The 12,713-nt window shown below is 42.7% G+C and overlaps 1 protein-coding gene across 1 annotated transcript in view; it reads left to right on the top strand.

Moving 5' to 3' along the window:
- Positions 1–10,977, top strand: part of IPO9 (importin 9) — a gene marked incomplete at its 5' end in the record, with an annotated part of 31,283 nt that extends 20,306 nt beyond the window's left edge. The window contains 7 exon segments of the mRNA XM_019472727.1: positions 893–1,168; positions 2,939–3,105; positions 5,163–5,296; positions 6,953–7,072; positions 7,556–7,657; positions 8,459–8,535; positions 9,116–10,977. Of these exon segments, the coding sequence (XP_019328272.1) occupies positions 893–1,168; positions 2,939–3,105; positions 5,163–5,296; positions 6,953–7,072; positions 7,556–7,657; positions 8,459–8,535; positions 9,116–9,226 (987 nt within the window).
- Between the last annotated feature and the right edge of the window lie 1,736 nt (positions 10,978–12,713).

The following is a 12,713-nucleotide window of genomic DNA, read 5'->3' as shown; positions in this document are numbered from 1 at the left end:
CATCTACACGTCTTTTAAATACTTCCAGGGATGGGGACTCAACCACTTTCCTGGGCAGCCTGGTCCAATGCTTGACAGGCCTTTCAGTGAAGAAATTTTTCCTAATATCCAATCTAAACCTCCCCTGGCGCAACTTGAGGCCATTTCCTCTCGTCCTATCGCTTGTTACTTGGGAGAAGAGACCGACACTCCCCACGCTACAACCTCCTTTCAGGTAGTTGTAGAGCGTGATAAGGTCTCCCCTGAGCCTCCTTTTCTCCAGGCTAAACAACCCCAGTTCCCTCAGCTGCTCCTCATAAGACTTCTGCTCTAGAGCCTTCACCAGCTTCGTTGCCCTTTTTTGGACCCACTCCAGCACCTCAATGTCTGTCTTGTAGTGAGGGGCCCAAAACTGAACACGGTATTGGAGACCAGCAAGAAGAGGTTGGAGACCAGCATGCTGGTTGTTCTGCTGGATCTTTGTTTTAAGAAGAATTCAAAAAGATTGCAGCTTGGCTGCTGGGTTGCATTTTGTTCATGCTACACTTCGCTGTCTTCATCTCTCACTTGTTAGAATCTCTTGGAATTTCTCTGGGTAACAAGACTGGCACAAAACTGCAGCTGCTTCAGGTTGTCTTTGTATTTACTAGATGATCTTCTTGAGAGCTGCCTGGGCAGTGAAGGGTTTTGTACTCGATAACAAACTGAAGTCTGTGGAAATTATTTTTAAATTTAGGCACTCCTTTTACTGCACATTAGAGAGCTTGGATCTTTTACAAAATGCCACCAGTTTGCCCATTGTTTTCATCTTGGTTAAGGGTCTTTTTGGGGTGATGAAAGGAGATGTCTTCCCGAGCCTCTCTGCTCCTTTACCTATAAAGGGAAATTCTAACACGATAATTTTCTTGTTTAGAACGGTGGTGAGTGTCTGCGTGCATACGTCTCGGTGGCACTGGAGCAAATTGCACAATGGCATGATGAGCAAGGCCACAATGGACTGTGGTATGTGATGCAGGTGGTGAGCCAGCTTCTAGATCCAAGGACCTCAGAATTCACTGCTGCCTTTGTGGGCAGGCTGGTCTCCACTTTAATTTCTAAAGCAGGAAGTGAGCTGGGAGAGAATCTGGACCAGATCCTGAGAGCTATCCTGAGCAAAATGCAACAAGCGGAGACGCTCAGTGTAATGCAGGTGAGCAGGCTGGGCACCCAGGAGAATAAGTAGAAGTGTCAGGAAAAGAAATTGTTGTCGTTTTTTTTTCCTTTCTTCAATTGTGTGCCTGATTATTTATGGCTACTGCAATTGGAGGTTCTACATATCTTCCTGAGGCAGTCAGGAAAATGCCTGCTCTGCTTATACAGAGTTGCCCAGATTACGGGGTAAGCCAGGTTCTTGTGGGTAAGCTTTAATGCACCTTAAATAGTCCCTCATGACCTTGTGCTTGCAAGCAGTGAACTTTAGAGGGGACAAGAGTTGCCCAAGTATGGATGTTGTGGTAAAGGCAGCACATGTTTTCGAGTGTTTTTGTGCTGTATTCGAAGGATAAATGCCTGGGAGTTGAGACAAGGTGAACTTTTGGTGGATGGGAGGTGTAGTTGGCCTGCATCAGATGAGAGGCCAGACAAGAGCATCATCATCTCTTCTAGCCTTGACCTACTTCTAGTGGCACACTTTTATGGAATGATTTTATCCCAGTGGTCTTCTATCTTTCTTGTCTGTGCCCTTAATGTAAAACACCTAGTGATGGCTGCCCTGGTTCCTCAGCAGCAGCTGGGGGAAGGCGTTTTTCTGGCGCTGTTGAGGAGTTCTGCCTTCCGGCAAGACCCCACCTTTGCCCTCACTGTGGCACTTGGCTGAGGCTCGCTCTGCTCTAACCCTTTTATCTTGTGTATTTCTCTGATTTTTGTATGTGCATTTTTCAAGCCAACACATGGTGAATCAAGGCCATTCAGATGTCAGCACAGATTTCATCTTAAAGCCTTGTTTTGTTTTGTTTTTTTTTCCCTTGGAAACACTGTTGATTCGTAACTGTTGAGAATGGCTCTCACTGCGTATTTTTGGATTTAAAAGATCCGGAAGCTTAAATCTGAAGCAGTCACATGAAGCCCCAGGGGAACAGAAACGAACCTTTCACAATGCTGAATCTCTTCCCTGTGTTAGCCTGAAAGATGGACCTCTGGAGGTGGGCAGCTTTTCCCCGACGAAGCCTACGGGGATGCCCTCAGACTTGGAGACTGACATTTAGACATACGCAGCATATGAATTCTACTCCTGGTCTTTAAGACTCAGACTGTAAAACTGTATCTTGTTTAAAAAAAAACAACAAAACCTTTCTAAAACTTGCAGTTCTTTCCCTAAAACTTGTGTTCAAAGTGCACTCAGAATTGGAAAAGTGCTGCTGAATTATGATATGGGAGAAGGGTGGTCCTGTGGTGGAGGTGGTGATGGGAAATCACTGGGGTGAAAGGGGAAGACAATATGGGTTCTGGCTCTGGACCAATAACTTCTGTTCCTTAGCTTGATAATGAGACACGTTTCTGCTAGATACGCGTAGATTTAGAGCTCTGTGTATAGAACCAGGTGTACAGCTTCTGGTCCGTTGAGCAAACTAGGGCAGTTGCAGTGTCTGACTGTTGCCATATGATATTTTTGCTAGTCAAAAGTCAACTGCAACCTCTGATATTTTCTAAATAGCTTTTTAATCTTTGCTTTAGGAAGTTTGTTAGTTTGGGGCATGGGTGTAAGTAAACTTATTCCTGCTGTGTTTTTGGTGGGGTCTGTAGTAGTTTATTGCCTGCTTTGTAGCACAGTGTGTCTTGCAGAGGGTTATACTTTCTCTTCCTCTTGGGGTTGGTAAGCGCAGTCTCTACTCTTGCAGAAAACTCAGTTACTTGAATATTTGATAAAACATTTTCAGCTATTAAATTAGGTTCAGCTAACGTTTCCTTTCTCCTCCTGTAGTCCTTGATTATGGTGTTTGCTCACTTGGTTCACTCACAACTGGAACCACTCCTAGAGTTCCTGTGTAGTCTCCCCGGACCAACTGGCAAGCCTGCCTTGGAGTTTGTAATGGCCGAATGGATGAGCCGGCAGCACTTGTTCTATGGGCAATATGAAGGCAAAGTCAGGTAGGATGTTTTCATAAGCAGGATCCATGCGTTAACGTTAGCTGACTGATCATCCCATTGCAATTAAATGCACTGGGTGTGAGGGAAGGGGGAGCAGGTTCAGACTTGGATTAGTGTGTGCCAGCGTTGACAGAATTAATTTTTTCCTGCGGTATCAGTTTGGCTTAGGAGAGCCGTGGTAATTGGAGCAATCTCTGATCTTCCTCTGAGTGCTCCTCCTGCTGCCTGGTGTTTCTGTGCTGGAACAGGGTGACCCAAGGGGGAAAGGGGTGTCTCTTGCAAGCACAGGAGTGCTTTTGAGATTGAACTTCTGTGAATGGGATGAGAATAGCTTCCAGACATGAGTTTCAGGGCATTGTAGAGGGTTTCCTAAAAGAATCTGGTGATTTCTTGTTGATTTAATGATCTCTTAAAAGTCAATAAAGAAATCAACTGAAACAGTTTTCTCTCCCTTTTGCTGTAGGAGCACATTTGTGTTCCAGAGGAGGCTGAGTACTATATTCCAAAGCATGAAATGCTCTGTATTAATTTAAATTTTGCTGCAGCTGCTGTCTTTGATTTTTCTGGAAATGTGAAACCTAACAGACCACTCTTAGGGGTCTCACCAGCTGTTAACTCACTTCTTAGTATGTGTTGGTGTGTTATTGTTATAAGGCAGTCAAATAGCCTGTGAAATAAATAATAAGAAAAAGCATGTTTAAAATGGATGTTTGTGAATGATCATGCAGAACAAGAGGCGGGGTGGTTTGGGGTTGGTGGTTGATTTGGGGATCTGGTGCTGTTTTTGGTCACACTTGGTCTGTTTCATCCCTAAGAGCAGTGGTTTATCCCCATTTGACAGACCGGGGTTGTCTGCAGGATTCCCTGAGACTGCTTATGGCCGTAGGGAAAAGCCAAGGCTAACGCTGACAGGGAGAACAAGGTTAAACTTTGTTGTTCAATGCTGCCTCCGTATTGTCCAAGATTAGAGCTATTTATGTACAGATGACTTGGCATCTGTGTATTAAGTGTATTAAACACTTTGATTTGGGTTATTTACGGTGATGCTTGTCGTGCATTGGAAAAAGCTGGGTGTTTTCTGCGTACTGAAGAAAAGCAATGCCTGCTCAGAGGACCCTCTTGTTTAGAGTTAGTAAAAGGAACATGAAGATAGCCGACACCTTCTGTGTGCATCAGTCCCCATCCCTGTGAATGGCAGGTTGAAGAAGTGGCTATTTGCTCTTGACTTGCATGATGAAAGGATGGGAAAACTTTGGACAACTCAGGGGTGGCATGTAAGATCTGGGTCCAAACCAGCAGTATGGGAACTCAGAGCCATAGTGTGGGAGAGAAAGAGGGTGTGAAGTGAAAGCATGAAAAGAGCGAGTTCCACAGAGCTCCGAAACTTCAGTTTGAGACTTGCAGAGCCAGGAGAGAGGTTTAAAAGTGCCAAGCTTAAACTGATGGCCTTAACCTGTAGTCAGTCATCCTCAGTATGGCTTGAAAACAGCCTGGAACTGGAGGAGGTTTGAAATTGTGGCGTAGAAATCTGATCAGCAGAGATGGAAAGAACACATGAAGATACCAAGGGAGCAAGCTAGAAGGTCTGAGTGTAGCTGAGCTGTGAAGGACCAGAAGTGAAAAAGAGCTTTGAGGCTGGAGAAGAGTAGAAGAGATGTTCATGGCTGCAGATCAACCAAATTACTACTTTCTTGCCACTGCTTTCCTCTTAATTCCATCTTCATCTGCACGTGATGCTTCAGGAGTGTTTTTAACCTCGTGGCCCTTCTGAACTGGAAAAACCTTTAATGTATGTATGCACTGTTTGGTAGTGTTTAATCCAAAGCTTTGTCAGTTTTTGTCTTGCTGTGCAGGTCAGGAGATGAGTCCAGTTTTGGATGCTGACATAAAGCAGGAGAAATAGGAAAATTCTGTGATGCTTGTTCTTGGCAAAAGTGTAGAAAAAAGGGCATTTGAATGGCTGCTCTGGAGATGTGTTCCCTATTAACAGTTCACTGTGAAAGCCAGACAGTTTAGAGACATTCTCATCTATAATTTTCCTATTCCCTGCTCCTCAGCTCTGTAGCGTTGTGTAAACTCCTTCAGTATGGCATCAACACAGATGACAAGCGACTTCAGGACATTAGGGTAAAGGGAGAAGAAATATTTAATATGGATGAGGGAATACGAACACGATCAAAGTCAGCCAAAAGTAAGTAATAATTTTGCTGTTTTTAACAGGTTTTTTTTTCCTGTTAGTAGATGCTATGAAAGGCTGTAAAATAGATCTTGCAGATCACACAAAGCTGTGGGAGATATTTCCTACAGAAGGCGCATGTAGAGCTAATCCATACATCGTGTACTTAATATATCCATTATTTGCTTTAATTCTGCCAAAGAATGATTTGGAAGACTCCTGAGGTCTCTGATTTAATATAAGTGAATGAGGTGATTATGGGATAGGAAGTTATCCACTGCTATTTTACGTCATCCTGTTCCATCTAATGAGATAGAATTGGTAATTTCATGATGCCTAGTAGCTTCTCTGAGAGGAAAGTGTGTTTAGTGAATGCAGAGATTTTAAAAAAAAAAGTTTTTTCGATGAGACAGACTTTCACAAATATCAGCAATGATTTCAACAAGTTAGAGATCACTTTTAAGGAAAGCTTGGCCAATCTCCTGCATAAGACTTGTCTTATTTTTAATTGGCTGAACCCAAAATCCTTGATTGGAGATTACTGTATAGAGAGTCATATATAAAATCGGAGAGAGCACTGGGCATTTTTTTTTTCTGGGGACTGAGCCCCAGAGGGGAAGACACTGGGGAGCTGCTGTCCTCAGTGGTCAGTTAAAACCTTGGTTCTGCAACTTGCTGTGCTAGAGCTTGTGCACAGCGAGTTGCGGGATAGGGCGTAATGGCTGTATTGATCCAAACTGGAGGCCCATCGGGGCAGTCGGTGCTCCTCAAGCCTTCAGCTGTCGTAGGCTCAGGGGATTTGGGGTGATGCAGTAACACTTAATAAAGGAAATAAACAGGGGAAAGCACTAGGAGTGTAAGAGGTAAGTAGTGCTCACAAAACACCTGCTACCTTATTATTCTTTGCTTTTTTTAAAGCAGCAAACCCCACCAAATGGCACAAACCAAACAAACTCAGATATTGTCTAGTCAGATAGAAGAACAGTAATTGCTAGCATTTGAGCACCTAAAGAGTTAAAACTAGTGCTCCCAGTTTCTTTATTTGATAGGATCTTTACTTTTGCAATTAAGGACAAAAACACTGTCTAGCTATCCCTATGGAGTAATTAGGCCTTGCAGGAGCCCCGGTGAAGAAAAAATGGAGCTTGCAGTGTCTCAGAAAGGGCAGAGCCACACGTGGGAGTGCTGCACTGCTCATTCACTTGAAAGCACTGCTAGATGTGCAACAATAACTTTAGAGAAGAATGCTTAATGAAGTAATCTGTAACTATGATTTCACTGAGTAGACTCACAAATTAATGCAGCTGTGAAGACTTTAACTATGCCTTCTCTTCATTCAAAATATGCAAGATTTGATATTGCAGTTAAGGTCTTTGGGAATCTAGCCGTGAAGATATATGGAAGGAACATTTGGGGTTTTTTTGTCAGTCTCTTTTTCCTCCCAACCTGGAAGTTTTTGCTCATCTGTGAGCATTTTAAATGTATGATAAAATTAAAAAGAACAACCGCCACAAAAAAAGGCCTGTTTTTAAGTTGTTACTTTTTATTAAAAGCAGTATGAATATATAATTTTCTTCTCTTACACCCCACCCCCCGCCACAAAAAAAGGCCTGTTTTTAAGTTGTTACTTTTTATTAAAAGCAGTATGAATATATAATTTTCTTCTCTTAGATCCTGAACGCTGGACAAACATTCCTTTGTTAGTAAAAATCTTAAAATTAATAATAAATGAACTCTCTAATGCGATGGAAGCAAATGCATCCAGACAGACAACTGCAGATTGGAGCCAAGGTAAAATACTGGGTTTGCTTTTCCTCTTTGCATTGCTTAAATCTACTTTGTAATCTCTTCAGAAGCATTTATAGTAATAAGAAATTCACAATAGTAAATAGTATACCTATAATCGCAAAGGCTTAAATAGTGATCCAAAGGATAAAATCAGTCAGTGTTGTGTGTTCTTAAACCTGAAAATTATTTTGGGCCAGTTTGGAAGATGGGATCGGACCAAATGCCAATAAAATTATCCTTTCTTGGTGTATCTGGTTTGCCTTTCTTCCTCCCTGCTTCAGGCATCCATTCTTGCAGCTGCTTTTTGCTGAGCTCCAGTTCTTGTTACTCGTTCCAAAGGGATGGTAAAGGTTGCAGGTGTTTCCCTTCATCCACCTACACGAGCGGGGATGCTTGCCTAAAAACTGTCCAGTCCCCTGTATAGTGATCAACAGACTGGACCTCTTAGATTCTGTTTATTTCTAGAAATTTTTGTTTTCTAAACAGATGATTCGAATGATATGTGGGAGGATCAGGAAGAGGATGAGGATGAAGATGAAGGCTTAGCAGGACAGTTCTTATCAGATATTCTTTCCACAAACAAGTATGGTAAGTAATAGCTTTAAAGTGCTTACACAAAGCGAAAATAGAGTAGATGACATCCTAGTCAGTTTTCTTTCCTTGACAGCAGCTCAACGGAGACTGCAGGCAAGGGAAAGGAAATATTACACTGGGATTTTGAATAAGGACTTTTTTCTGTAAGAGAGGGACGTGTGTGAATTACACGATCAAATAACTGCATTTTTCACCTGAGATTTCAAATGCTGCATGGGCTTCATGTTGCTGTGAGGTTCATGCAGGTATTTCTTTAAAGAGAAAATTGATGCTTGAAGATGTAGACATGACCTTGGAACGACAATGTTGTAGCAGTGGATGAGCTTCTTTGTGGAGTGACCTTGAGAAATAATAGCTGCATAAAGATGGAGCAGGTATAATATCTCCTTCCCTCCAGTTTGCATATAGTCTTAGAAGAGGGAACCTTACAGGCAAATACAGTAAGGGGGACTACTTACATTAGCACAGAGTTGGAAATGTGTCACCCTGACATAAGGTTAAGGTGTAAGATAATAGTACACATAACTAACAAACCTGCTTGTCTAGTATCCCATGTATGCTCGTCTCACCTGTGCATTCCTTGAGACTCCCACTATGACCCTTCTTGTTCTGGGGTGTCGTGTTTTCTAATCATCTGAACTGAAGGAGTGAATATTCTGGATACAAAATTTTTTTACCCAGCAGCACTGAAACTATTTCTTTTTGGATCCTTGGATTTCAGCAGTAGTCTAATAAATACTTCCTGAGATATTTTGCTCTGTTTGATGTTAAAACCTGCTGATTTGCCTCTGACAGATGAGGATTATTATGAAGATGATGAAGAGGATGATCCAGATGCATTAAAGGACCCTCTTTACCAAATAGATCTCCAGGTGATGCTCTAGAATGAGTTTTTTTAAATCAGATTCCTATCATTCTTTATAAACTTAATTTTTCTATGTTGTACTTTAACAAAACTGTAAACACCAGTTATTGATTGTTGTCCCGAATGTACTCAGTTCATTGAAATTACTTTGGAAAGTGCTGAGTATCCCAAGAATGCCTGGAGCTATTTTTCCTTATTGGATCAATAACTATAACTTGGAAATGTGAATGAACAAAACTTTTCGAGCAGAGGGAGATGAGACTTTTCTACCCATGAGCTTCACAGCTATTTGCTGAAGTCAGAAGTAGATGGGAGACTGAACATGACAGAATTTCATACTCCACTGGGGGATGCTCCCATCCAGTCCCAGCCCTGTATGATACTTTGCTCCTGCTTTTTACCACCACCTGGCAGCCGTTTATCAGCCCTTCTCCTCTGCTGCCGCCCTTCCTTCTGCATCGCTTTTCCGTTCCCTGCAATCCCTTTGTCTTACCTGGTGCATGTTGAGGTTTATCTTTTGATATATGAAAGAAACAGAACTTCCAAAGTGACATGATGCTAACTGGGTCTTTCTGTCTTCCTTTCAGGCCTATCTCACTGACTTCCTCTGTCAGTTTGCACAGCAGCCCTGCTATGCAATGTTTTCAGACCATCTCAATGAGAATGAAAAGCGAGTGTTACAGGCCATTGGTATATAAACCCACTCGAGAGACCATCCTGATCATACCTGAACAATATTTTTTTGGCTTATTCCACGTTTTATGATTAAACATAAAACATTTTCCAGTGTCTACCTGCTTGTTCCAGGTGGATGATGGCCTCGTTGCAATGTATTGAGCCTCATCTTAACAAGAATCTGCTAAGGGAAGGAATACTAAGAAAGCAGCAAGGACAGAAGTCTGTAGAGCTTTGCACATTGGTCTCACCATGGGAGCACTTTCATTTTCCACAGTAACTTTCCAGGAAGTTCTTAAAGATAAAAAAAATGTGTCCTTAATATTTTTAAAAGCAAACTGTCTCTACCTGTGAAGAGGCACTTAACTGAGTTTCCCACAGGACAGTTGGACAGAGAAAGGAATTGGGTCACTTACAGATTGCTTGGATGTATCTTGAGAACTTGGAAGGTTGTTCCTCTTCGCGCTCGCATAACACATACAGGGTAAATATCTTGATCTTACAGCGTGACTTCTTTTTATAGAACTATAGACTCTTTTATCAGAGATGCCTGAATGGTATGGAACCTGTTTACAGGAGTTTGGATGGGAAGCTGAGACAGTGAAACTGAATGCATATCTTCTTTCCTGTTGTGGATGGGGCTTTGTTGCTCGCATCTGCTGTCTAGTCCCATGGGAGCAGTTCTTTACTAATGCTTTTGTGTGCACATGCTCAAAGGAAGCTACCACTTAAATTTCTGTTCCTGTGGCATGTGGCTACTAAAGACTTTGGTTTTATGGAACACAAGGAGCCACAATTTTTAGGGGAGAAAAACCTGATTGTATTTAACATATTTGCTACATGACAGCCACTCTGAACTACTTTGCTTCCTTCACACTCCTGTGTGTATTTTTATAGAGTGGTAAAATAACATTTGCAAATTGATTTACCCATAAGAACAGCGTGATGTATCTCACAACACCTCTCTGCCTTTGGTTCCCCCTTGGGGAAAATGAAAATAAAACTATTAAAATGTACATTGGTATCCTTCTTATAAAACAGATTTAAAAGGGACTTGCACTTGTTTCCTGAAGTCACTTTTTTAAGACATATTCCTCCTTAGGAAACTCTCTGTATGTGCCACTCAGAGGATGCTAGGGTATTTTGCAGGAGTCATCTGGACAGAAAGGGAGTCCTGTAATGGATACATCTTCTTCTGCTTAAAAGAAAAAGGCTGACCCATTATAGAGTTTCCTTTCTTAAGGAAGGTACTTGCTGTTCCTTTGTGGAATAATATGCGTCAAAGTTGTATCTAAAAACCTCCAAAGAGCTGGAGTAATTCTGTATCTTACTGGTCTAACCAGAGTATAGCTTTTCACTTTTTTACCAGGAGGGGATAATAAATTAACTTTTTAACGGACAAATATGGCACAATTTGTTTAGCATGTGTGGGGAAAATGGTAAAATGACCCTGAATTCTAAAGCAGACCTTGCTCCCCTCTCCCACCCCAACCCCTCACGTTGTGCCTGAGAATGGGCAGAACAAGGGGGAGTCCCCGCCATTCACTGCAGACTGATCTGACCCATCCTTGAGTTGTCAATGGTTTTGTATGAATAGCTCTATGAGAAGCAGAATTGGAAGCCTGATTTGTGTGTGTGTGTGTGTTTGTGTGTCTAAATAAGGCATAAGCTCTGATCAAAAGTTTCCATGCAGTTGTGTCGTGGTATCTTTCTTCCCTGTGGATTCTCTGGTGTATAAGAATATATAATTAAACTTTGTGCCATGGCCTTCTCTTCAGTGGGAATGCTGTGGTTCTGTCTTCCACCTAGACATTATTTTTATTTTTTTCTAAAGCCTATTAGGAATTTTGTTTTGAGGAATTTGTCTCTCTCAGCTTTCACTGAAAAGTTAAACTAAACAGTGCAGTTTCTTGAGGAAAGCAAACTAGAAATAGATGGCTGCAGTGGTGTATCCTGATAGCTGTACAGGAATGGTCAAGTGAGTGTCCTCAAAGTGACCGGTCCCAGCCCTGGGAAGAGGTAGGACCATCTTTTTTGCCCCATGCGTTGGCAGCAAGGCTCAAAACCAGTCATCCGTTCTTGGAGGTAAGTGAATACCAAACATCTGGAAGCATCTAGGTGTGTTTTAGGGTGTCAGTTGTAAATGGAGCACGTTCAGGTCTGGTTGGCCAGGGCTTGTGGAGAGGTGCTGGTGGGGTTCGCTGCTTTCTGATGGGGTTGACTGGTGTGTGCCTTAGTGGTGCTTGCTTTAGTTAAGTTGGATGGTGGGTTTAAACAAGACCATGAAAAATTAGAGCAACCTAGTACTACTGATACCATTCCTCATCCTGAACTGAGAAATCAAAGGATTTCTTTGCGATTGCAAGGTCCCAAAAGTAGATGGGCCAGCGTCTTGTAGAGTTCCTATTGGAGCTCTTCAGTGTGTTGGTTAGAAAATGCTCTTTGATTTGCAGGTATCGATGGCTTTTCCAGGAGTGTACCTGGTGAGATGGGAAAGATTGGGGGATAAGTGGCTTTTGGGGACTAGTACTCTGCACTCTCCCTCCTGCAGCATCAGCTCACGTGCAGCCTGAGCTGGCCAGGCACGGTGCCGCTGCACAGGAGCTGGCATAAGGTATGGAGTTTGGGACCAACCCTGGAGACGGTGGGCGCAGGAACAGTGTAGCTGTGCAGCACACTCTATCGGAAGCGAACTCATGGTGTACAGGATGTTTTTTGGCAAGAAATACTGTGACTCAAGCTTGCCCTAGAAAGAGGCCAAATAGGATGTGAGAGCAACCGTGCGCAAGGGAGATGGTTTGAAGGAGCTCTGCCTGGTCCTGCTGGTGCTTGTGCTGACGTAACTCCTTTGCCCTTATGCTTTCTCACTGTTCTTCCTCCTAACAAAATTCTGAATGCTCCATGATGTATCTTTAAACAAGATTTTTTTTTTTTTGCTGGAGGGGTGTCAGCTTTGCTGAAACAACTCTGACCCGTAACAAGGTGATTGCTCAGGATGAAAAATGCTGGACTCTACGGAGATGCGTCTAAGGTCTGGTTTCGAGGTGCAGAGCACTCCTCTAGTTGTCTACTGTTGAGAAGAAACTAAACTAACAGTCATAAAGGTTACTAACACCGTGTTAGGAAATACAAGCTCCCTGTTAAGCTAAATTAAAACTGAAGGGTGGGATGCAGGCTACTGCACAGCCCTGGGCACGTGCCACTGCCCACGCTGGTGCCTGGCACGCGTGTGTCCTGCTCACAGCTCCTCTGCGGGGAGGAACCGATCGTGTTTTGCACACTGGGTGTTACCTTGCTGGAATAGCATGAAGCTCCGATAGCTACAGACTACAATTTAACTAGTTAATAGCTCAGCTATGACTCTGGAACGAGACTTTACGCGTATTCATGAGTATTGTTCTTGGTTTGGTTTTTTTGTACTAACAAATAAACTCTTTTAACGTATAAACCTGCCTGGCTTCCGAATCTTGCAGCGGCAGCCCAGCTGCCGCCTGGGTCCCGGCGGGCTCT

This window comes from Aptenodytes forsteri, unplaced genomic scaffold, assembly GCF_000699145.1.
Source record: "Aptenodytes forsteri isolate BGI_AS27 unplaced genomic scaffold, ASM69914v1 Scaffold213, whole genome shotgun sequence".
NCBI classification, from domain to species: Eukaryota; Metazoa; Chordata; class Aves; order Sphenisciformes; family Spheniscidae; genus Aptenodytes; species Aptenodytes forsteri.
Note: the sequence above shows the minus strand (reverse complement) of the source record. Positions and strands in the feature narration are given on the sequence as shown.